At 41.3% G+C, this 23,157-nt stretch overlaps 1 protein-coding gene and 1 non-coding gene across 7 annotated transcripts in view; both read left to right on the plus strand.

The window, feature by feature from the left end:
- rhbdf1b (rhomboid 5 homolog 1b (Drosophila)) overlaps positions 1 to 22,919 on the plus strand; it is a 42,469-nt gene extending 19,550 nt beyond the window's left edge. For 2 of the 6 annotated variants that reach the window (XM_040135641.1, XM_040135642.1), the window contains 19 exons: positions 4,622 to 4,763; positions 5,006 to 5,139; positions 5,429 to 5,575; positions 12,893 to 13,121; positions 14,237 to 14,443; positions 15,612 to 15,734; positions 16,313 to 16,455; positions 16,623 to 16,877; positions 17,004 to 17,115; positions 17,231 to 17,305; positions 17,938 to 18,099; positions 18,461 to 18,561; positions 18,813 to 18,876; positions 19,171 to 19,265; positions 19,583 to 19,658; positions 20,022 to 20,122; positions 20,310 to 20,463; positions 21,266 to 21,489; positions 21,721 to 22,919. In XM_040135641.1, coding sequence (XP_039991575.1) covers positions 4,650 to 4,763; positions 5,006 to 5,139; positions 5,429 to 5,575; positions 12,893 to 13,121; positions 14,237 to 14,443; positions 15,612 to 15,734; positions 16,313 to 16,455; positions 16,623 to 16,877; positions 17,004 to 17,115; positions 17,231 to 17,305; positions 17,938 to 18,099; positions 18,461 to 18,561; positions 18,813 to 18,876; positions 19,171 to 19,265; positions 19,583 to 19,658; positions 20,022 to 20,122; positions 20,310 to 20,463; positions 21,266 to 21,489; positions 21,721 to 21,916 — 2,712 coding nt within the window. In that variant the 5' untranslated portion in view covers positions 4,622 to 4,649 and the 3' untranslated portion in view covers positions 21,917 to 22,919. Of the gene's footprint in view, positions 1 to 4,621; positions 4,764 to 5,005; positions 5,140 to 5,428; positions 5,576 to 7,703; positions 8,339 to 12,892; positions 13,122 to 14,236; positions 14,444 to 15,611; positions 15,735 to 16,312; positions 16,456 to 16,622; positions 16,878 to 17,003; positions 17,116 to 17,230; positions 17,306 to 17,937; positions 18,100 to 18,460; positions 18,562 to 18,812; positions 18,877 to 19,170; positions 19,266 to 19,582; positions 19,659 to 20,021; positions 20,164 to 20,309; positions 20,464 to 21,265; positions 21,490 to 21,720 lie in introns of those variants that run through there. The other 4 variants (XM_040135644.1, XM_040135643.1, XM_040135646.1 and 1 more) reach the window with 4 other exon arrangements.
- On the plus strand, positions 3,947 to 4,040 carry trnai-uau. Its single transcript has 2 exons — positions 3,947 to 3,984; positions 4,005 to 4,040. It is a non-coding gene; the product is annotated as a tRNA-Ile (tRNA).
- Positions 22,920 to 23,157: the final 238 nt, after the last annotated feature.

Raw genomic sequence — 23,157 nt, forward strand, 5'->3', positions numbered from 1 at the left:
TAGAGTGGCTGTGTCCATGTCAGTGTGCACACAAACACAGTGTGTATCACCACCGCAGAATAAGCAAAGGATGTGGTTAAGGATTGTTCTGGGGAAGGTTTCCATTTGCAGGGGTGTGTTTATTCTGTGTGACCGTAGGAGAACGCGCAGGCTTCCACATGTGACCACAGAGAGCTCAAAAACACCGACACGGGCAGTCAACTTTGTGTAACCTGCCTTTAGTTTTACATTTTTCTTCATGGCCAAACACTGTGCTGGTCTGTGTGAGTGTGTATTTATACATTATGTATTGCATATCTACATATGAATTTTCAAAATATGGAAGGTAATTCAGAAGAAGAGCATTTAACATCTCTTCACAGGGTATCTCTTTAGCCGGGACTCAGTGTTTAAAGGTGCTATGTGTAGTATTTCAATGTCATTTATACAGTTTGTCATCTTCCAGATTATTCCAGTGTCATAGAAAAGTCCAGAGTCTGCAGCCCTGCTAGCAGCCGTGTGAGGCTGTACTAATGCGCAACTAACATTGGCATTTTAACATGCTCACAATGAGAATGCTAACATGATGTTAAGCAGGTATCGTGTTCAACAGCTTAGTTTAGCTTGTTAGGGAGTGCAGCTGAGGCTGGTGGGAATGTCATTAGTTTTGCAGCTATTTGGTCATAAACCAAAGTATTTGATAAACTGAAATTTTGATGCTACAGTAAAAAATAAATTATTGCAATTCTGTACTGAATATCGTGGCAGTTAGTTGACAAGGTATTTAAGTTCAAACCACATTTGTCAAAGGCATGGTGGAGCTAAAGGACAAGTCAAGGGGTGAACAAACTCATTAGGATTCATCCTCTGGTCCGGGTCCAAACAAAGTCATTAGGAATCATGCCATGTCAGATCCATCGTAGAAGAGAGAAGTACAAACATACACGCCCCCATAACCTCAGTAGATCATTATGTAACAAAACATGCCATGATGTTTTCGTCAGCTTTGTTGAATTGCATGGAAACACATGCTCAGCTCATGCTCTTGCAGTGTTACTACTCCTATCTGTAGATGAGTAATCCAACCCTTTGTCCAAACACCCACCTTCGACTGAGATCCACAAGTTCACACCTGCTCTGTAGCCACTGCCTCCTGGGAAATGTAGGATATCACAATCCAAATAGACAACCCAGTTTGTGTGAGAATGGAAACAAAAACAACATACAATTTTAGTGCAAAATAGACACCTCAACTGATTTGTATTTGACAAGTGAGAGTTTCCAAAGGGGGGGTTCCCCTTAACGATGTAGTGCAACTGTGAGTTTTTGCGTGTGTGTTGTCTCTTGGGTCTGGAAGCACCCCGTCTCATCCGTGTCAGCGTGTTTCGAGAAGTCCTCCAGCTGCCAGCGATGTAAATCTTTCAGCTCATTAGACTTGGCTTTGGCCAGAAGTCTGAATATCGGCTCCAGGACTACGTATGAGGGAATAGAATATTGTTCAGCTAATGGCTTTATGGGGAGCCTGTAATTTTATTCACAGCCATGAATCACAGAATGATTCACAGTTGGGATCTACAGGAGCTCCTCATTGGTGGTCGCTCATTACATGTCACCAGAACCGCATGCAGATGTCCTATTATCCAGTAATAGTCCCTTTACTCCTGCTCAATGACTTCCCCTTGGCCAGCATCACATTTAAGCTATAACCTGGCTAGAGAAATATAAATCTTTTCTCAAACTGAGCTTCAGTGCAAAGACGTTTTTTCACATTAAATGGCATTTTAGTGAAGTGAATGGGGAAAATTAATTTGGAAATAGACCAAGTGTGCGATAGACGATTGAGAGAAGCGGACATGCTGTAAAACTACCAATCAAGGCCTTTGTTCACCTAAGCAACAAGCCTTTACTAGAGGTAGATGAGAATTCCTTTTGCCTGGATCATGATACCTAAAATGCCTTCAAGAGATAGAATTTACTGCATTCACAATGTTATTACATATCCTGTAGCGAAATGGACTGAGCCGATATATCAGCCAATATTATAGTTTATTGCATATATTCTGTTACATAGGCAACATATATAGTGTATGTGTTGGCTGATTATTAAGATGAAATTGTAGTACAGAAAGCAAAATATGTTAGCAGATACCAGATGTTTTCGAGGTGATTTAGTAACACTATCTCCATTACATAGTTTGTCCATCAAAGAGCACGGACAACTTCATTTTTTAACTGTAAAATGTCGCTCTGTACATTGGTTGCATTTTGGTGTAGTAACCAAATTTAAGGAGTCCTTTAAAAATGTTTCTTTATGATATTATTGTGTAAAAAAAAAAAAAAAAAAGCTCAGCATTTAAAGGGTGTGAATTGTAGTGTCTTTTTTTTTTATCAACCAAAAATACAAGGATTTAATGTATTTAACTTAAAACTTATTCACTCTAACCTAAGCTGCAAACATTAGCATGCTTTGCTTACTAGCTAACTACCTACAGTGGTAACGTAGTGTTACTTCCAAGTCCAAAGTGCCTTTCATTAACTGACTACACTTTCCGGGGTTTCAGGTTACATTAAAAAAGACCCATTTGTGATAGCACATCCACTGTGTAGCATTTCCTCACTGTTTGGAAGCTGGTACTAGTTGCTTTCAGAGTTTAGGCTAACCTTAGCGACACTGTCCTGCTCTTTAATGGATTTGGTTTTGCAGCATTACGTTCGCCAAACACACCTTTTTAATTCCTTTTTAATGACTCCAAGAGGGTTCTCCTTTGCAATTTTTTTTTTCCTTTTTTTGAGAATCCTCAAGCCTTTTAATTTAGACTTCGACTAGTTGTGTGTCTTTGTGCTCCCGACCGCTCACCGACTATGACACGCCTTCCGTTGTCAACATGTTTGTGAGAGAGGGAGAGAGAGAGAGAGAGCGTGGCAAGGAGGCGCTTAGCAGTTTCAGCACCAGCGGCCTTCTTACCTTGCTGGTTAATGTCCACATGCCTGTGCTGAGTATGGTTACACATTGTTGCTCTGGTCGAGTGTTAATTATATACTAATTTATTCTGACACAGCCTACATACAACCTTATTTTCATTTTCTAGATCAAAATACTGCCAAACCCAGTGGGTTTTACCTTGCTTGTTTACTACATCTGTGCGGGCAACTGCATAAAATCTTAAATGCAACAGTTAACTGGAGTTGTACACTAATAAAATATTAATAATTAGTTTAACCGGCTTGTATTTCTGGTACCGACTAGCAAGGGCAGCAACGTTTAATCGTTTCGTCGACTAATCACGCAGATCCCTAGTTGTTACTATGTGGCATCAGTGACACAGTAAGTAGCAGAAAGGTGCTGAAGTTTTGATTTGCTGCTCAACCTGACAAGTTCAACAGCTTTAAAATGCATTTGTGACGAGGAAAAGAAAGGATCACTGTTCGTGTTGGCACTTCATATTAAAAGGCACCATTACACACTGCCTCACTGGCCAGTGGGTAGCTCACTGATGTTAACAGAAATTGGAAGACATTTTCATTCATTCCCATACAACTTCCAGTGGAATGGTTAAGCAGGAAAACCCCTTTCACTCTCCAAATGCCTTCCTTTGCCCATAAACCCATTAACCGGCAAACAACAGGATGAGTGGAGGCTGTGGCTTTCTATTCTGTGGCTTTCCCTCTGTTTGTGTAGCTCAGTTGTTCAATCTGTCGGGCTCTTTCTGTCTGTTAATAGGTGGCCTGCTGCACTCAGACCACATCCCTGTATGAAGAGTCTGTTTAAAAAAGATGGGATGACACTCAACAACGAGTAATAGCATCCCTTTGTGTTCTGTCTTTGTTCATAAAGGGCAAATGTGTGTCTGCCCGATTATACCAAGAAAGACATTACCTTTGAGGATTCTAGCACCATCTTGTGGCGTTGAAGCATAGCTACATTACTGCCCTTCCAAAAGAGTACTAGATTGTCTGCTCTACGGAGGCTCCAGTGGCGCAATCGGTCAGCGCGCGGTACTTATATGACAGTAGCCAGCGGAGTGATGCCGAGGTTGTGAGTTCGAGCCTCACCTGGAGCAGTGAAGTTTTAACCTGGCCTGTGAATCACAGAAAAGATGCCGACAGCAGCAGAAATCGTTCATCTGTGATATTATTCGACACGAATCAGAGCAAACACAGTCTGTTGTTGTTGACGGAGCACACAGGCATCACTGACCTCTGATGCTTGTTTCGTCTTGGTTTATATTAAATTAAGGTTTGATATTCACAAAATTCCCTTGTGTAGATGCAGCCTCTGGATGTGTTTATTAAAAAAAGAACAAGCTGTTGTTCAAAATATTAGACATATACTTTATATTGAGTCACAGCCCATTTGGCTCAATCCAAATCTAATTTACCCACTATCATAGATTATCCAAAAAAAATGAATTTAAGCAGTGAATATATTCAGGCAGGTGTCTGCCCCCTCTTTATGTGTCTCGACCTCAGCACCATGGGGAGACGTGGATTCTTGTTGATCATTATTTATGCACATTCTGTCCAGTGTTCGTAATTACTCAACAAAGCTGGTCAGTTTTGGTTGGAAATGTTGTGCATCTGTGAGCATATTTTGACTGTGTGAAATGTCCTACAAACCCGTTTCTTTGTGTGTGTTGACAAGCTGGCAGGCGTAGGGAGAGGCAGCGAGCATGGATGAGCCGGGCAGCAGGAACAGCAGCCTGCAGAGGAAGAAGCCGCCATGGCTCAAACTGGACATCCCCACCATCCAGCTGACACCGGATGACTCGCCCCCGCACACCCAGGTAAAAACACATCAAATAAATGCAGGTCAGAATAGCAAAACTGTATTCGCAACAGTAGCTTACAATAGAAGAATAACTACCAGTACTGTAAAATTTAACTAAAAATCTGTCCGCAGTTAAGTTAATTCTCAACGTTAGAAACATAAGTTTGACAAAAAAAAATCCTAAGCCACTTATTTCACATATACGCAGCTAGTCACACAGGGTGTCTGCATCATCATCATCTGTTGTGTGTGTTGCAGCCAGTAAAGCGCCTGCGCAGTGTCAGCATGCCAGGGGAAAACCCTCAGACCTGCACTGCTGCCTTGGAAACTTCAAACAACTACCTCAGACCTCCTCTGGAGAGACTGCCCTCCGTCACACAGTCTATCAAGAGGTTAGGCACACATACACACATACAGGTTCATACGAGGTTCTCTTCTTTCCTCTCTGCGGATTTCCTCAAGCTGCTAATTTCCTAAGACTTCTGCATGTCTCATATTCTCAATAACTCTGCATTAAATCCTTAACAAGTTTAATTTAAGCTTTGGTCTCCTGCCTCATTTAACACAAATTAATCTTGCTGTCTTTTATCCCCCCCCCCATCTTTGATTTTGCCTGATTAATATCTGCTTTTTTCCCACTGCCTCCCTGTCTTCTCCTCTTCTGCTGCGATGTTTGTTAAGTGAGAAAAGGGTGCGCTTTGAGCGCGTCAACACAGTTCCCCCAAAGGGCCAGAGGAGCCCCAGGAGGGTGTCAACCGTTCGAAGGCGGTCCTGCATCCCCAAAATACTGACCCGACGGCGTTCATCTATACCCAAACAGATCATCAGGTACAGGAGAGGTGGAGGGCAGAGGGAGGGGGGTGATGACAGTAGTTTGAAGGTGTCCTGCTTCCGCACTGAAGTTTCTATTTGAAACAGCATGTTGTTGTTGAATATATAATGCACAGAAAGAAACTGTCTAAAGTTTAATTTCACTGTAAACATCATGCTTCAAAGAAGATACCAAATGATTTAAAAATATATATATAATTCTGTCAGACAGTGTGGACTAACATTATTTTTCAACCTTAAAGCTACTGCAGGGGAGGGAAAAGGGGAAACTGGATGTTAAAGCATTAAAATTAATATATTCCAGCCAGTGAGCAGTGAGCACACAAAAATGTAAACAGGGATAAAATTTTCTCAAAAAAACTTAAGCACTGTTTAAAAAAGCTAATATAAACTTCTAGAAGCTCCCATCTGTGTTATTTCGTTGTGTGGTGGTAATTTACTGACCCAATTTTCAGCTGGAAATATGGTCCAACTTAAAGCAGCTATAAGTTCCATATTAGCCTGAATATAGGACAACCTTGATTATAAGACCCCCCTTTTCCAATATATGTTTTCGAGAAAAACACTTTTTAGTGAATAAAAGTCTAATTAGTCATTGTACACTACTTGTCCAGCACCATATGTCAAACGGAAACAATTTGAGACTAGCTGGTGAACATAATTAGCCGCATGTTTCCCTCAGGGGTTGGTGGAGACCAAAACAGAGCTAAAAAATCTCGCATATTAGACTTAAATTCACTAGTGTAGGACAAACAACACCAAATGATACTGTCAGATATTTTCAGCACAAATAAAATAGAGCTTCATTGCAGAAAATAGGAGCAATGGTCTTGTTGACTCTCAAGACGAGCTCCTTCATAAAAGACAGACCCCTTTCTTTATGCAACCAGCAACAAAAAAACATGGACATGAACTATCTACTGACACACAAGGCAGGTTGAGGAAAAGTGAATATACCAAAAACAGTTTTTAACTATATTTTATCACAATATCTATTATCTGAGGTGATGATAAATAACAAATTTGGCCATGATTTTTTTCCCCTTGATGTCTGTATTGAGTTTTTGTACACCAAAACACCCCACTGGTCTCTTGGTCTCTTTCTGCCTCAGCTATAAATATTTTGAAAAGTGTCTGTGTCGGTCCAGGTGACACACAGCACCACATGGTTTGGGGGAGACAAAATAATACAATTACTCACACAGTCTATCTGTGTGCCTCACAGAGCATGTGGGCCACATCAAAGCGGCCCCTCCCACGGCGTTAAATTATATGTAAATGTTTGAACAGGGAATTGAGACTAAAACCTAGAGACATTCTCCTCAAAGGAGTGTCTTAATGTCTTAACTTTATCATGCCGAGGTTTATTAGCCCTGTATGTGTGTGTATGTGAGAGAGAAAGAGAATTAATGCGTGTGATGTTTGTGAGGGAATTAATGGGATTGAGGGGAAATTTTTGTGTGTGTACCTCCTGCTCTAAAGAGTTTATAAATACAGGATAAATCTTTTACTGTACAAACAAAGTGCTTGTAACTGGGAGGGTGCCCTGATGTTTGTTGATCTGGAGGACAGCAGGACAGCTTTTTATGAGTCATTTTTCACGTTAAGGTACCATTAATTTTGACGAATCTGGCCACAGAGTTCCATGGATAATAATTTATCTCAATCACACTTATAGTCTTAATGATAGGTGAAGTTCACTTGCTCAACTGGAAATTCTTTCAACTGCTGACACGAATGTTTTCGCTACAAACCACGGCACGGTTCACACTATGGGATATGATTTGGAAAAGCAAAACCTTTGTGGTACTCCAACTCCATCTTGTGTGTGTGTGTGTGTGTGTGTGTGTGTGTGTGTGTGTGTGTGTGTGTGTGTTTGTGTCATGTCCAGGCATGTCCCAGTGCCCTTCCTCCATCTCTCCTCCCTCCTAATGTGTATGATGTTCCATCTTTCTTCTCTCCCTCCCTCCCTCTAATCTCCCATTTCCTGTGGAGTGCTGGTATGTTAGAGGGAGACCTGGTGTTTACACACCCTCCTGCAAAACAAGGCAGAATGAGAGAGAGAAAGACAGGGGGAGAAAGAGAAGGACCTCATTGATAGTGATCGTTGGGGCTTTGGATAGGGGGAATATTCAGTTTGACAAGGACCAGAGCCGCCGTCTGCTTTGCCCAGTAGGTCACATCCTTTTACACAAACTCTCGAGGATGGATGCTGGGAGGCCTGCCAGACACTGACACATTCACAAACTCTCTCACACATACACAGTCATATGGAAACTTCTGTTATGTGCTGGTGACACAAGGTCAGAAAATTTAAGATCCTCCCACTCATTGTGCGCTGAATGAGGTGATCCAGCTGGTGGAAGTCCTCTGTGGATCTCTTTACACCAGGACATTCACTGTCAGACCAAGGAGATCAACGCCAGCTTTCCTCTAACCTTTGATTACCCAGCCGTTCACTGAGCAGGACAGGGATGTTACACAGAGTCGGGACATGTGGTGATCATCCTCTCTTTGCATAACAGCGGGCGTTACAAGGTACCGCTGTCCTAGATATTAGGAAATCCCCTTATGGAACATTGTATGTGTGATCTGCGGAGGATCAGTTTGCATTCAGTGGATCTGGGTTTAATACGGGTGAGGGGGTAAGCGAGGACAGTATGTTAATGATGCTGGTGATGGGGGCGACACGGCTCCACAGTCCCAGCCCCTCTCAGGTATGACCCATACCCTGAACCCCTCCTGGAGCTCTCTGGACAGGTGAGTGTGCTGTGGTTTTTGCCTAACCAAAGCAAAAGATACTAAACAAAAATGTTGATCTGAGTCAACATGTGACACGTTGGCCGGTGGATGGAAATACTGAACAAAGCCTTTGGTGAAGTGTTTATTCCTTGTGCAAGGATTTAGGGTTTCCTAAACCAAAATGTAGGATTTAGTTGAGATTAGCAGCTCATAATTTAAACAGCTTTCAGTCTTGTGTTTTTGATTTTACTGAACTTTTTATGATTGCCCACATCCATATGTATACATGTAAAATGCTAAGCCCTCTCATTTTGCAGTGGTGGAAAAAGTACTCTAATCCTTCACTTTAAGGAATAGTTCAGCATTTTGGGAAGTATGTTTATTTGACCTCTTGAGGAGAGTTTGATGGGAAGATTGATACCACTCTCATATCTTTGCGATAAATATGAAGTTACAGCAAGAAGACGTTTATCTTAGATTAGCATAAAAAGTGGAAACATCTGGCCTGGCTGTGTCTAAAGGTAAGATGTTGTTTTCACACTCTGTCCAGAGTAAACACACAGGATATAACATGTTAATTAGTGAATTTCAAAGGTGATGGTGGATTTTGTTGCTGTCAGACAGAGCCAGGCAAGCTGTTTCGATTCTTTGTGCTAAGCTAAGCTAACCAGCTGCTGGCTGCATTTGACAGACAGATATGAGAGTGGTATTAGTCTTCTCAAAATAAACTCCTGGTGTGTTTCCCAAAGTGTCGAACTATTCTTTTAGGTAAAAGCAGCAATGCCACAGTTTAAAAATACTCTGAAAGTGAAAGTCTAGCCTTTATAATTTTACCCAAGTAAAGGTGCATATTAGTATTACCAGCAAAATGTACTTAAAGTATCAAAAATAAAAGCAATGATGCAGAAGAATGGCCCCAATCAGTGTTACGATGTACATTATATTAGATTTTTAATACTGATGTCTTAACATGTAAGCAGCAAGGTTGTAGCTGATCAAGGTGGAGCTAGTTTTAACAACTTTATATATTGTTGGATAGTGTAATTGATTAATTGTGTATTTTAAAAGATCATTCTAATTTTTGTGTGTAATACCTGAAACTTCAAAATAACTAGGGACCATAGCTGTGAGAATGAAATGGAGCAAAAAGTATAATGTTTGTGTCTGGATTTAACTTGAGTTTAAGTATAACGTAGCAAAACAATGGAAATTTGAAGTGCGTCCTATTTGTACCTATGTATAGTACTTAATAACTTGTACTTAGTTCTGTTCAGTGTTGTATTTAATTGGTACATACAGTTTTGGGAAGAAGTTACCATTATAAGCTATTTTATGACCATTTTGATTTTTAATTTTGATCATTATTGTTCTAGAAAAGACATACATTCCGTCTTTCCTCAGGAATTTTGTTTTTGTCACGGTGTCAAACAGCATTTAGATCACTGTGATACTGGGATTTCCCCACAGAATTAGGGAAAACCTTTTTGAGGCTTAGCCTTCTTTAGGACAGGGAGACCATCCATACCTATTCAGTGATGAGGAAACTTGACTTTTCATTTTTCCCTTAAATGAAGAATTCTCTTACAAAACAGTTGTGAACTCTGGGAAGAATAACAGAAAAGTTGACAATGTCCTCACAGGTTCTTTGTGCAGCTTAATTACTATTACTTCAACTGTGGATGTGACATCTTATAATAAATTTGTTGTTAATACACAGCAAATTTTGGTGAACTGATATAGGGTATCAGCCCAACCATATAGATCTGAAGCTGCGGTATTGAAAGAAAAATTAAAGCCCTCTCATTCATTGATTTATCCAATCAGCAAACTCAGTTTCTATGATCCGTGCTCATACCTATCTTTTCTATTTGTTAAGTTCTGTGTTTGTTTGCTAGCGTTTGTCTAGATGGTTCTAGGATTTGCCCCTTGGCCTTCTCTCCCAGATGAAATGAAGGCTGTCTAAGCCTGTAATTACGGTACAGTAGATTGCTGCTGCATGTGTACCAGCCTTACCTGGAGGATATGAAAGCTAATCCATGTGGCTTATCGCTTTAATCTTCGATGTGTGATGGATTCGTGCTGTCGTCAAGCAGTCGTGAATATTTTATATAGGCTTTTGTGTGGGCGAATATGACATGCATGCTTGTTGGTGCATGTGCGCACAGACAAACAGCCGCTTATGTAAACAAATGCACACAAACGTCATCTAGCTTAAGATAGGCCTATATTCACAATGTAGTCACATCATGTTTTACCACCAGTACTGTGAATGTTAATGTCAATCTTGAATTAATATTTTTTCATCTTTTCATTTAATTAATTTCATGTTATGACCTCCCCTCCTCCTGCCTCTGGCTGTCTCTTTCCTCCTATCGGTTTGCATCTCCTCCTCTCCAGCTCAAAGGGGCCCAGTCTGACCCGTCTCTCTCTGCTTTCCCAAACCTGTGTCTTCTTTCTAAGACATTCCTCTCTGGAAGGACAACAATCAGGGCCACGCCGCCCCCTCCCTGCCCCAGCCTAGCCTTAAAAGGCTTCCCCAGCTGCCGTCTTTCTTGATGATGAGGGCTGAGTGTTTATTACTGCGTGTTCTGCTCTCTAAACTGTTTCCCCAGCGCGGGCTACCCCCTCCTGATCGGTTAACACAGAGCCTGGCACGCAGGCACTGTTAATGGAAAAAAAGGGACGTGGATGCACACAGTGAATGCATATTTACTGAGTTTAAATGAGAAACACACAAAACACACACACAGACGGCCATGTCAGGTCGTCTACTGCAGGACTATCAGGCAACATCTGCTTCTTTACTGCTGACTCAATAGAGAACGGTAGGTCGTGTTAGGAAACAAGACAGTATTTTTCATCCAGGGTCTCTAAGCTGGCCTGACAGTGTCCACACAATCAGGCATGCACACGTACACAGAGAAAGATAAAGCGATAAGAGAAGAATTCTACGAGGGAGCTGAATTTATGAGAATTTCTTTGTCTGAAATGTTGACATGTTGCACAAGAAAACCTTTCTTTAATCAACTGACCTGCAGCTTTATAAATCCTGACCCGTATCTCATCCTAATTGTTCATTATCAGATCACTTATCTTCATCTGGATAGTTAAAGCTGATTTGTGGTATAAAAATAAATCTAATTTGGTCCATTTTCTTTGTGTTGTAGCCAAAGGTATTTCATCAGTTTCCATTCACCCTCCATGCCCCACGCAATCTTTCTTTTTTAACACAACAAGAAGTACCTCAAACTGGTCAAATTTTCCATCTTATTGCAGTTTTAAATCATATTTTATTAATTATATTAAACTATGCATTTTGGCTTTCTGTTTAGTAATGAAGGCACCAATTTACAGACTGCAAAACCAGATGCTCTTTTTGGATGTATGGTTCTCTTCACCATTATAGACAACAAAGCAATCAGCAAATGACCCAATTTACCAGTCAACTAATCCCCAACAACCATCTGAAGTCAATCAACTAATCATTGTTCTGATAATTAGGAGGGATGCACATTTCAATCTGTCAAAGAACATTCAGCATGTGATTGGCTTGTCTGATGGCTAAAGCAGATTACAGACAAAATTAAAAAATAAAATGAAACAGACACAGAATAAGGAAATTATTATTTTCATTTTCTTTGACAGTTGACGTAGGTTTGGCAGAAGTAGCTAGATGCTCGATAACTAGATGTAACTGGATGAGGCCGTGTTTTTGCAATTAAATTGTAAGACAGCTCATGCATATACTTGGATATAAAAACATAGATACACTTACTTTTCATCATTTAACAGCTACCTAAATCATACAAAAGAACCGCTTTTTGGTGCTAATTGGAAAGTCAGCACGCTAGTATGCTAAACTAAGATGGTGAACACGGTCAACATTATACCTGCTCAGCATCAGCATGTTAGCATTGTCACTGTGATTGTGTTAGCAACTGATGTTAGCATTTAGCTCAGAGCACCGCTACCGCCTAATGCATTCACGAAATGTTGGCAGAATGGGAAGAACAGGGAAAAAATACTTTATTCTGACTTGGGAGTGTTCACACATTATTCCAAGCTGGTTAGCCATAGTGCCAACTTGTCATCCCACCAGATAAACAGCCTAAAACTACTTTTGTTGTATTACGTATTTTGTAGCAGTTCGTTAGCAAGTGAAACCAGATACAAAATAACAGTATTTATTTCTTATAATATTAGCTGAATTGTAGTGTTTAAATTGGATTGATTTTGATGTAACTGCCAGCGGTGGTGCCTTTGCAGCCATTTTGCCCACAGTTTGTTGATACGTCTGTGGTTCTTTTCGCCAAGTGGGAAATGCAGTAAGTAGTGGTAATAGTAGTGATCATAGTAAGATAACAGCGCAGTCTCACAGAGCCAGTAGTTTGCCCTTTGACACTTAGTCTTGTACACAAATGCGACTTAACAATTTTAAATCACAAATTTACCCATACCTGTTGACTGATTTCTGCAACGAACATGTCCAATTTCTCATGTCCTAAATCAAACAATCATATCAGAATATTCAGATTTTACATATTTACTAACCAGAGTCCATTCTCTCCCTAGGGGTACGGCTGACTGGTTTGGGGTGAGCAAAGACAGCGACAGCACCCAGCGATGGAGGAGGAAGAGCCTGCAGCACTGCAGCCATCTGTACGGGGGTCTGAAGGCTCAGGTGATGAGGGAAATGGAGCTCCACAGCCAAGACAACCTCTCCCTGGCCTCCACTGAGACCCCTCCCCCCCTCTACCTCCCACCCTACCACCCCAGTCATCACCACTGTGGCATGCAGAGGGTAGGGCAGCGCCTTGGGCATGTTGCAAGGGATAGAGGAATACATGTGACAGTTATTCACTTTCTCCTCTTTCACATCTTTCACTTAATTTCTTCCACTCTTTTACTCTGTTCCTTCATTACACAATAGATTTACAGCGCTTGCTTTACCTCTTTGCTTTGTCATCTTGCCTAAGGTTCGATTGATGGGTTTTTGACGAATATATGGAGCTAATGTTTTTGAAGACGTCTTTGAATGTGATGAAGACATTAGCGTTTGTAGGGCTGGCCCTGCTGTTGTGCTCCAGCCAAAAATAGAATAGTATGAGTAACAACAACTTCCCCATTTTTTTCCTCCAAACAAAATTTTTTGCAAGGTAGCCAAGCAAGCTAGCTTGTTTTTTTTAGCTTAACGGTTTAACGGTGTAGTGGTTTCAAAACATGCTGAGATACCATGTTAACATAACTGGCAGCTCAAAGTCTAAGTAGTTTATCTGTGGACATTTTGAAATATACCTAAACAAATAAGCCACTTAAAGCCCAGATTTTTACTATAAATTCTGTTTTAGCTAGTAGCATGCTAACACAGGTCCCGAATTGCTAGTAGTCCCAAAATTTGCCTGTTTTAATGTGACGTGCTAATTCAACTCTAGGGTTTTTGTTTTCTTAGTTTTTGTAATCATTTTATATTAACTACAAAAAGCAGTGCCAGATTATATCAGAAGTATAATATATACAAAAGAATATTTTAATAAACGTTTCAGTGTTTCATCTAGCATATTGATTGTTGCATGAAGCAGCCCTGGGTGATGGTGCAAATTTATAGTGGACAAATCTTAGCTGCTATCGTAAATAATTTAATCAATAAACAATAGTGTTTATTACTAGGTCTTGAAAATTACCACGTAACATTTGTAAAATATCAGTTGCCTGTCACAGAAATCTACTGATTAAGCACTTTTGTCTCTTTAACAAAGCTACTTTCCACCTGATACATCAATCTAACCCTAGTTTAGATGTGAGTTGTGCGCATCCCTGTTCACTATTCTTTCGCTGTGTGTTTACTGGCATATGTGGCTTGAATAGTACTGTTTTGTGTGTGTTTGTGTTTGTGTGTGTGTGTGCGTGTGCGTGCAGATTGTAGACCCCCTGGCGCGGGGTCGTGCCTTCCGCATGGTGGAAGAGGTAGACGGATTCAGTATCCCGCAAACTCCCATCACGCCCGGCACCGCCTCCCTCTGCTCCTTTTCCAGCTCCCGCTCCGCCCTCAACCGGTTGCCGCGACGACGCAAACGGGAGTCTGTTGCTGTCATGAGTCTCAAGGCTGCAGCAGCACTTATGAAGGTGTTATTTTTTGTTACACAGTGGACTTTATTTTGAAAAGAAATATTCTGTGCTCTGCAAAATCTGTGCTTCAAACTCTTCTAAGCTGCTGCCAACCCCACTTTTCCTAAAATTGTAATTTACTTGTCTTTTCTGCACAATGTGAATGCACTTCTAACTTCCATTATGGGCAGACAGCAGTAGATCACTATCTTAGGTGTATGTCAGACTGTGGTCGTTTTTCTCGGAAAAGCAGATTGAGCTCAGTATATACAAATGAATGCTTTACATTTTTTAATGCTTTGTAACAAACCTTTAAAAGACCACATTTAAACACACTGAGTTGCCATGCACATGCACACACTTTAAACTCTATTATCTTATGTTTGTGTGAAGAGATTCTTAGAAAAATGTCATCCGTTAATTTCTGATGTGCCTCTGTCTCTTACACACATGAATAGATGGGATTTATTTCTGAGTTAATCTATGTATTTGCATTTCTGTCTGTCTTTTCATTTATGTGTAGGCAATGTTATGTAAAACATAAGATCAGCTGTCGTGTTGTGGATTAAATTCTTACATATATTTTACAGTAGCTTGCAGATGACTCTCTATGTGCCCCAATGGCTACAGACGCATATACATAAAGGGATGAATGGTGGCTCAGTGAAAGTATCTACTAGTTTGTGTTGAGCAGATGGGGGTTTTCGCGAGCAGATGGTCCGTGATAATACACAGCGAATGCTCAGATATCTGCTGGATTGCAGTCAGAATATTCCAGAAGTGCAGAGTTAATCCAGTGACACACAGAGGACACTTCTGCTACGTAACCATCAGACACAATCATTAAGAAAGTGGATGCACCATTGGGGATTCCTCCAGATAAACTGTCAGGCTCAGGATATACCCTCTGTTTCTGCCAGCCTCTATCTTCTACAATACCACTGACAGAGGCTGATAATAATATTGACTGTAGAACCCTGGAACCCTGAACCCTGAATGGAAATTACTGTGATATACTGATATCACAGTGATATACTGATGTGTGAAAATGCTACATATTTCACTTTTTTATATATATTTTTCAATAATGTTCCAATATTGGCATGATTTAGTACAGCAAATACCATTGCACCTCAGTCTGATATCAGTAGATGATGATGTTAGTGTGTGTTTTTGTGTTTGTTAGGGCCGGACGTTAGGCGATAGCACCACTGGCCGACATCACAGACGGAGTTTCATGCCTCCTAGTTTCTTTGAAGATGACACTGTGGACTTTCCTGATGATCTGGACACTTCCTTCTTCACCAGAGTGAGCAAAGGACTCACCGCCAGGCTACCTTTTAATTTATTTTCACCAGAAATAAAAATATTAAACTCAAAACATGTATCTCCACTTTTGATTAAAGCATTCAATAAGCAGCTGGTCCTCATGTCCTACAGCCTGCACTCACGTTTTTTCTGTAGTTCTTTTGTAGACAAGCCATTCTTCTTTTATGTGATTTTTACTGTCAAAAACCTTTTTAAGACTTACAGAATTCAGGCTTTGAATATTGAAAAACTAATGCTATTAACAAATGAGTTATAAATTTATTCAGTTGAATTTAAATGAAATTGCAACTTCACTGAATAAATCTTGTTTTTACACTGGTATTATTAAGCTCCTTACAAAGCATTTTCTTGTGCTCTGGGTGGAAAAAGGTAAAAGAAATTGATCAAAACAGCCAGATCCAATCAACTGATGTGTTGTTTCAAAGCAATTTCTTGTGGTCCGAGCATATGTGATATACTGTGGTTTTATGTATTGGCCCTTCGTGCCCTCTTTCAAAAAGGATATATTCTGAGTTGTTCAGCTTTGAATTCCTACCTACTTAGTTTTCATCTTTGTAGGAAGGCCTGCAGGATGAGTTGTCCAGCTATGCGGATGAAGTTTTTGAGACACCATCGGAGGCTGCCCTCAAACAGCTGGATGAGAGCGAGCTCACAGGAAGTGCGCTGGATAAGAATGAACTGGAGAGGAGTCACCTCATGCTGTGGGTTTATAATATCTGCAGCATTTTTTCATATGCACGCATGAACCAAACATAACTTTTGCAGTGCTGAAGACACTTTCTTATGGTACTCTGTAGTGACTGAGAAATTCTGCATCTAACACATTAGTTTGCGATTCTTCCCTCTGCTTTCCTCGTCCTCAATCCAGGCCTTTAGAGCGAGGATGGCGGAAGACGAAAGATGGCTCTCTGGTCCAACCTAAAGTGCGTCTGAAACAGGAGGTGGTGAGTGTCAACAGCCATCAGCAGCGGGGACAAAGGATTGTGGTTCCCGTTAAGAAGCTTTTTGCCCGAGAGAAGAGGCCATATGGGCTCGGCATGGTCGGTCGTCTCACAAACCGGACCTACCGCAAGCGCATTGACAGCTTTGTCAAGAGGCAGATTGAGGACATGGATGATCACAGGTAAGGGTGCTGATTCTGTTTTTCCTTGTGGGTTGCCGACTGTCCTCTGAGAAGAAATGAAATATATATTTTTTTTGTCAATATCCCAGCAAACAGAGCCAGCAATTGTTTCCCTCTCCTCTTCAGGCCTTTCTTTACCTACTGGATCACATTTGTCCATTTGCTCATCACCATTCTGGCTGTGACTATCTACGGCATCGCCCCTGTGGGCTTCTCACAACACGAAACTGTTGATTCTGTAAGTATAGCATACAATGCTTATAATCTTTAGATTGGTTTGTTTATGAATTTGTGTTGCATTTCCTCTGAAAATGGATGACTGAGTAATACAAGTCACTCCTTTTTTTTTCAAGGTGTTGAGGAACAAAGGAGTTTATGAAAATGTTAAGTTTGTGCAACAACAGAACTTCTGGGTGGGTCCAAGCTCAGTAAGTATTTTCTATTTTGCCATCTTTTCTATCTGCCATCTTCTATCTATTATTGTACGCGGTGGTTAAAATAGGAAAGCTCCAGTGTAGTAATCTTTAGTCGTCTAGCTAGGTCAACTAATTAAAAATCTATTACTATTAGATAGTTAACACTAGAATCAAACACTAAAAGTAATAGATAAACAGTTGAGACACTTAGCTAAAAGTAATGGATAAAAAGGTAAACTAATGATTGAAAAAGGTAAAAGTAATAATAAATGGAAATAAACAGTAGCCATAGGTAACGGATAAACAGTTGAAATAGTTAAAACGTTTGGATAAATTGTTAAAACATCCAGCTTCTGCAACGCCAATTGGACCTAGTGGAGCTAGACATTGACTATTCAATTGTACGAAAAAAATATTGTAACAATGTTGACTTTTATATTAATAGTGTTAAATAACAGACAGTTTAGAATCAATTCAAATCAACACATTTCTTACATGATGGGTGGTGTCGATGAAGGGTTCATCTGACAGGGTTGTGGGGGTACTTGAGACACACAAAAAAAAAGACAAAAAAAAAGTCGGGAACCACTGGTCTAGATCCACAACCTGACCAAGCTGTAATGTTACCCCCGCTGTCGTTGAAGGAGGCACTGATCCACCTGGGAGCCAAGTTTTCCCCATGCATGCGCCAAGACCGAGAGATCCAGAAACTGATCCAGGAGAAGAGGGCAAGAGAGAGAGAGTCAGGCTGCTGCGTGAGGAACGATCGCTCTGGCTGCCTGCAGACTTTACAAGAGGAGTGTTCGGTGAGTGAAACTAGAGTTTTTAGAGTCAAACTACAGACCTGGCCATTTCAGTCATGCTACATTGGAGAGAACGTCTTAACTATCTTAAAGGTGTTGCTGGAGGAAATTTTGCGGAGGAGTGTCAATTTCCATGAACTTGCATTGCAGCAGATCAGACAAATTCTTTTTTTAAATTCTCAAAAGCTACAGTATATATCCTTAAAGATATATGGACAAAGGCACGGCAGTTGACAGTAGGGTAGCAAGTAAAATGCCGCAGAGCACTTTTAAGCAGTTCTTTAGTTGAAGGAGCCACTGCCACTGTGTTTGGATTACAGTTCATAAAATAGCTTAAGCTCCTTCTGTGTGTCGTCTTCTGCAGAGTACCCTGGCAGTGTGGGTGAAGTGGCCTCAGCACCCCAGTGCTCCCCAACTGAATGGTGAACTACGCCAACATGGTTCAGTCTGCCATCAGGACCCCAGGTAACATAAAAATGCTCTCTGTTTGTTTTAATTACATGCACAACAGCGGTTTGTTATCGCGATTGTAGGGGTTCCTGATTTTTAGCACGAGCACCAGCCCACTGACCCAGTTGTGTAAATACCTCACAGACATCATTTTCCTCCATGTGTGGACTGTACTGCTGGGGCTCAGTCATTCTAATGGAAGACAGAAATGTTCACTCGTTTTTTCTTTCTTTTCTTTTTTTTGACATGTGCGCTTGATTTTGCAGAATTTGCCTGGAGCCAGCCTCGGTTTCACCTCACGAGTGGCCCGATGACATCACCAAGTGGCCAGTGAGTACGATTACATTTAGTCTGCTCGATACACTGAGGTCACCGGAGACCATACGTGTGTGCTGATACAATCTGAATCACACTAGTTTGGTGAAAACAGCACAGCAGGATTGTGCATGAGCTGTAGGGAGTCAAAGGGAGAGCCTCTCAAAGTTGGCCGCTAAGGAGAATATTTAAATTTAAAGAATTCAAGGAACTTGCTTCAGGTGAAGCTCAGTTGCTGAATCGTTTTGTTTTCCCACTGTCTTAAAAGCAAAGCTGTTTCAAAACTTTTCCTGTGGTTATGATCTGTAGGTTTGTACACGGTACAACTCTGGGAATCACACTAACCTCCCCCACATAGACTGCACCATCACAGGCCGGCCGTGCTGCATTGGAACCAAAGGACGGTAAGGATCAATGCGACTGAAGACCACAGGGGTCAGGAGAAGGGTTTGACTTGCCAGTGTGGCTCAGCCAGCATAGTTGTTCTGTTGCATATGTACCAATATTAACTACCTTTTGACTACTATCAAGCTTAAATGTTAAATATTGTGTTTTCACCAGTCCCTCTAATGCCAGAACAGAAAAGCATGTGACACAGATATTGAGTAGGTTGGTGAAACGACATTGAAACCAAGGAAAAATTAAATTCTCTCAGGTTTAGCAGCTCCTTAAGGCAACGCGACCAACTCTAATCAAGCTAATGATGTGTGTCACGGTGTAGATGTGAAATCACTTCCAGAGAGTACTGTGACTTTATGCGCGGCTACTTCCACGAGGAGGCTACTCTCTGCTCACAGGTAGGAGAAATCAAACAAATCTGACTACTGCTTTTCATTTAGCATTTCATTCTATACAACAGTTGCTAATTTTTCTCATTCTAAAGGCTTTTTCACCCCAGTCAGTTTTTCAGAGGGGGTCTGTGATGCATAGGTAATCTTGAATTTAAAACATTGCTGCTGTGGGTAAGGCTTGATCCCACAACCTCATCAGGTCACTGTCTTATAAGGCTATGTGCTGACCCACTGCACCACTAGAGCCAGTAGTGGTCTGTGAATTGAAGGGCTTTTGGACTGAATTCATCACTGGCATTTTCCTCCACAAGGTGGCAGTGGATCTCTAGTCCTGACTGTTTGTCTCATCTATATCTCTCTCTCCTCCAGGTGGCTTGTATGGATGATGTGTGTGGCTTGCTGCCTTTTCTTAACCCAGAGATCCCAGACCAGTTCTCCAGACTCTGGCTGTCCCTCTTTCTTCATGCTGGGTGACTGAACTCCATTCTATTTTTTGTCTATCTCAGAACAGGTATCCGCATTTAGACGTGAAAAATAGAACTGTTTTATGGGCTTCAATCACAAATCGGTTAAAACAGTAAAATGTGAACTATCAGTCGGACTCGGGTCAGTTTTGAAAAATAACTCGCTTGGCTGTCTGTGTGTCTGTGTCTGTAGGATCCTGCACTGCCTGGTGTCAGTCTTGTTCCAGATGACGGTGCTGAGGGACATAGAGAAGCTGGCTGGGTGGCTGAGAATCTCCATCATCTACATGCTGAGCGGCATCACTGGCAACTTGGCCTCAGCGATCTTCCTGCCTTACAGAGCGGAGGTACAATGTCACCCTCAGAACAAGACTGTGTGCAAGACACGGCATCTTCCGGAACGCCAAAATGTTCAATATTATAAAAATAAACAAAATCTCTATAGCTTTTATGCCGTGGCTTAACAAGGCTGCTCAGGTTACCTACCTAGCTGGCTAACTAGCTGCTGCCGGTAAACCCGGTAACCAATCTCACAACCCAGTCTAGCTAGTTAGCAAGCTAGGTCAGTAGCATGCGCAGCCATGTTAAGCAAAATGAATAAAAAGAGATGTTAGTGTTTGTGTCTGTGTTTATTTACAACATATGCTTCTAGATAACCCAGTCAGATAACTGGCTGACTGGGTTGGTGATTCTACAATAATTTAAAGCAGAGCAGAGTCTGTAAAATCTGTACTTTTCTTTGTGCTTTTTCACATGTGGGACAGTTGTGTTTTCCTTTTTCATTATTGCCATTTACATTTTCAGCCTTTTTCTGCATACCTTGGGCTGCAGTAACAATGATAATTCATTCGATCTGCGCCTGGACTCAGTTTCTCATTTAAACAGACATTCTAGTTTACTGTTGAGCATTCAAGAGTTGCGTCTGCTGTAAAGGAAAAAAAAGACACAATCTGAGGCTGTAGCTATGTACAACGGAGGGCTTGACTTTAACCACTCTGAACTCTTTACAGTTGCGTTCCTATCGGGACTTTGTCAAGGACTCGTTTTCTCATGAACCGAGCTACAGTAACTATTTATTTCATTTAGTGGGTCTGTATACCATCTCCGTTTTCCTGTATTCACCTGTTTTCCTCATTTCCTCTCTCTCAGGTCGGTCCTGCAGGCAGCCAGTTCGGTATCCTGGCCTGTCTGTTTGTGGAGCTGTTTCAGAGCTGGCAGATCCTTGAGCGACCATGGTGGGCGTTTGCCAAGCTGTTGGCCATCTCAGTCTTCTTCTTCTCCTTCGGTTTGCTTCCTTGGATCGACAACTTTGCCCACATCTGCGGTTTCATATCCGGATTCTTCCTATCCTTCGCCTTCCTGCCATACATCAGGTAGGCGAAGAAAGGGACGTTTGTGTTTCTGAGAGTAGTTCACAGAGAGACTAGTCGTTCTCTGACCTCTCTGTCATTACATGTCACACAGAAAGGAGACAGCCTAAGCACATGTAAGCAAAGCTAGAGGAGTAGCTAAACTACGAAGAGGCATATATTTTATGTGAACGTCTTTGATTTGCTCTTTTAACTTCATCACAAAATCAGTAATGCTGAGTTTCTTCTCTTTAGTTTCGGGCGTTCTGATATGTACCGTAAGCGGGTCCAGATCTGTGTCTTCCTGCTGGTCTTCCTGGGTCTGCTCTCCGCCCTGGTCGTTCTCTTCTACGTCTACCCCGTGAAGTGTGACTGGTGCGAGTACCTCACCTGCATCCCAATCACTGAGAAGTTATGCGAGAAGTATGACCTGAACGCGCACCTCCTCTGAGCGTCTGCCTTTGAAACGGGAGCCGGACTGTCTCTGGGAAGTTGGACTGGTTACAACATTTTCGAATTGTTGGATGATGATGTCGCTGAAAAACACATATTCACCTGCAGTGCAACTTGCGACTGAGCAAGAACATTTCTCTCTTGAAATAACGACCAGTATTTCAGGATCTTACGTGGACCTTTGAGTTTCAAACATATTTGTTGTACTGTTTGGAAAGGTACAACAGACCCACTATGAATAAAGGCAATGCATGAACGCCTCCAGGCATCTGACTAAAAATATCCAAGTGCATGGGAACAAAACTTGACTGAAAAGGACTAACAACTGATTTATGTGTGACTGACCTCTAGCTGGGCTAATCAGAGACCAGTCACACAGGAGGAGAGTTACAAAGGCAACTTACAGTATCTCCTGCCAAATTATTTACCTCTCTTCTTACATGACTTAACAGCACCTCTCAGTGGCCCAAAGGGGCGTTACAACCTGACACGGCTGCAGAGGACGAGCTGAGGATTTTTGTTTGGTACTTTTTTTACTGATGTCCAAACCGTTTTGTCCATTTACTGGGTGTTGTTAAGAGTTAAAAACTCGCCACGAAACTAGAGTCTAAAATGCTTAAATGTGCCTTATTGACACACAGACACACACACATACATGTTGTCTTTTTGTGCCGTGTATCCGTTTATGTCAGCAGTTAGTGGCATTATGGTTCCTGTTCCTTAACTTTTGTAGAAACTGTATTTCAAAATCTGAGAAAACCATGTAAAATATCTTTTTACACAGCATTTGATGCGCTTCTTTCGCAAACTGATTTTTTTTTTTTAAATACACCCTGTGTTACATGTAGAGAACACAGTTGTACGTTAATCTGCTGCTTTGTGAATAGCTGTTATGGAGGTGAATTTGTGTTTGGGTTTTGTTTTTTGTTTTTCTTTAATTTCAAGTGGTTGCGTTTTAGCTACCTGACAATAAACACAACAGGACACGGAGTTTGGTTCTTTTTTTTTTTTTAATGTCTGTGTGTTTCCTACAGAAGAAATGTCCAGAAAAGAAAAAAGAAACCCACACTGCTCCACGTGAGGCTCAAACTCACAACCTCAGCATCACTCTGCAGGTTACTGTCTTATAAGTACCACTCGCTGACCGACTGCACCACTGGACCCTGCAAACTTCTTATTCCCCACCAGAATATTGCAAGGAAATTTCTATCTTCCACAGTCACTTTGGTTAATCAGGTA

Source organism: Xiphias gladius, chromosome 9, assembly GCF_016859285.1.
Source record: "Xiphias gladius isolate SHS-SW01 ecotype Sanya breed wild chromosome 9, ASM1685928v1, whole genome shotgun sequence".
Lineage (NCBI taxonomy): Eukaryota > Metazoa > Chordata > Actinopteri > Istiophoriformes > Xiphiidae > Xiphias > Xiphias gladius.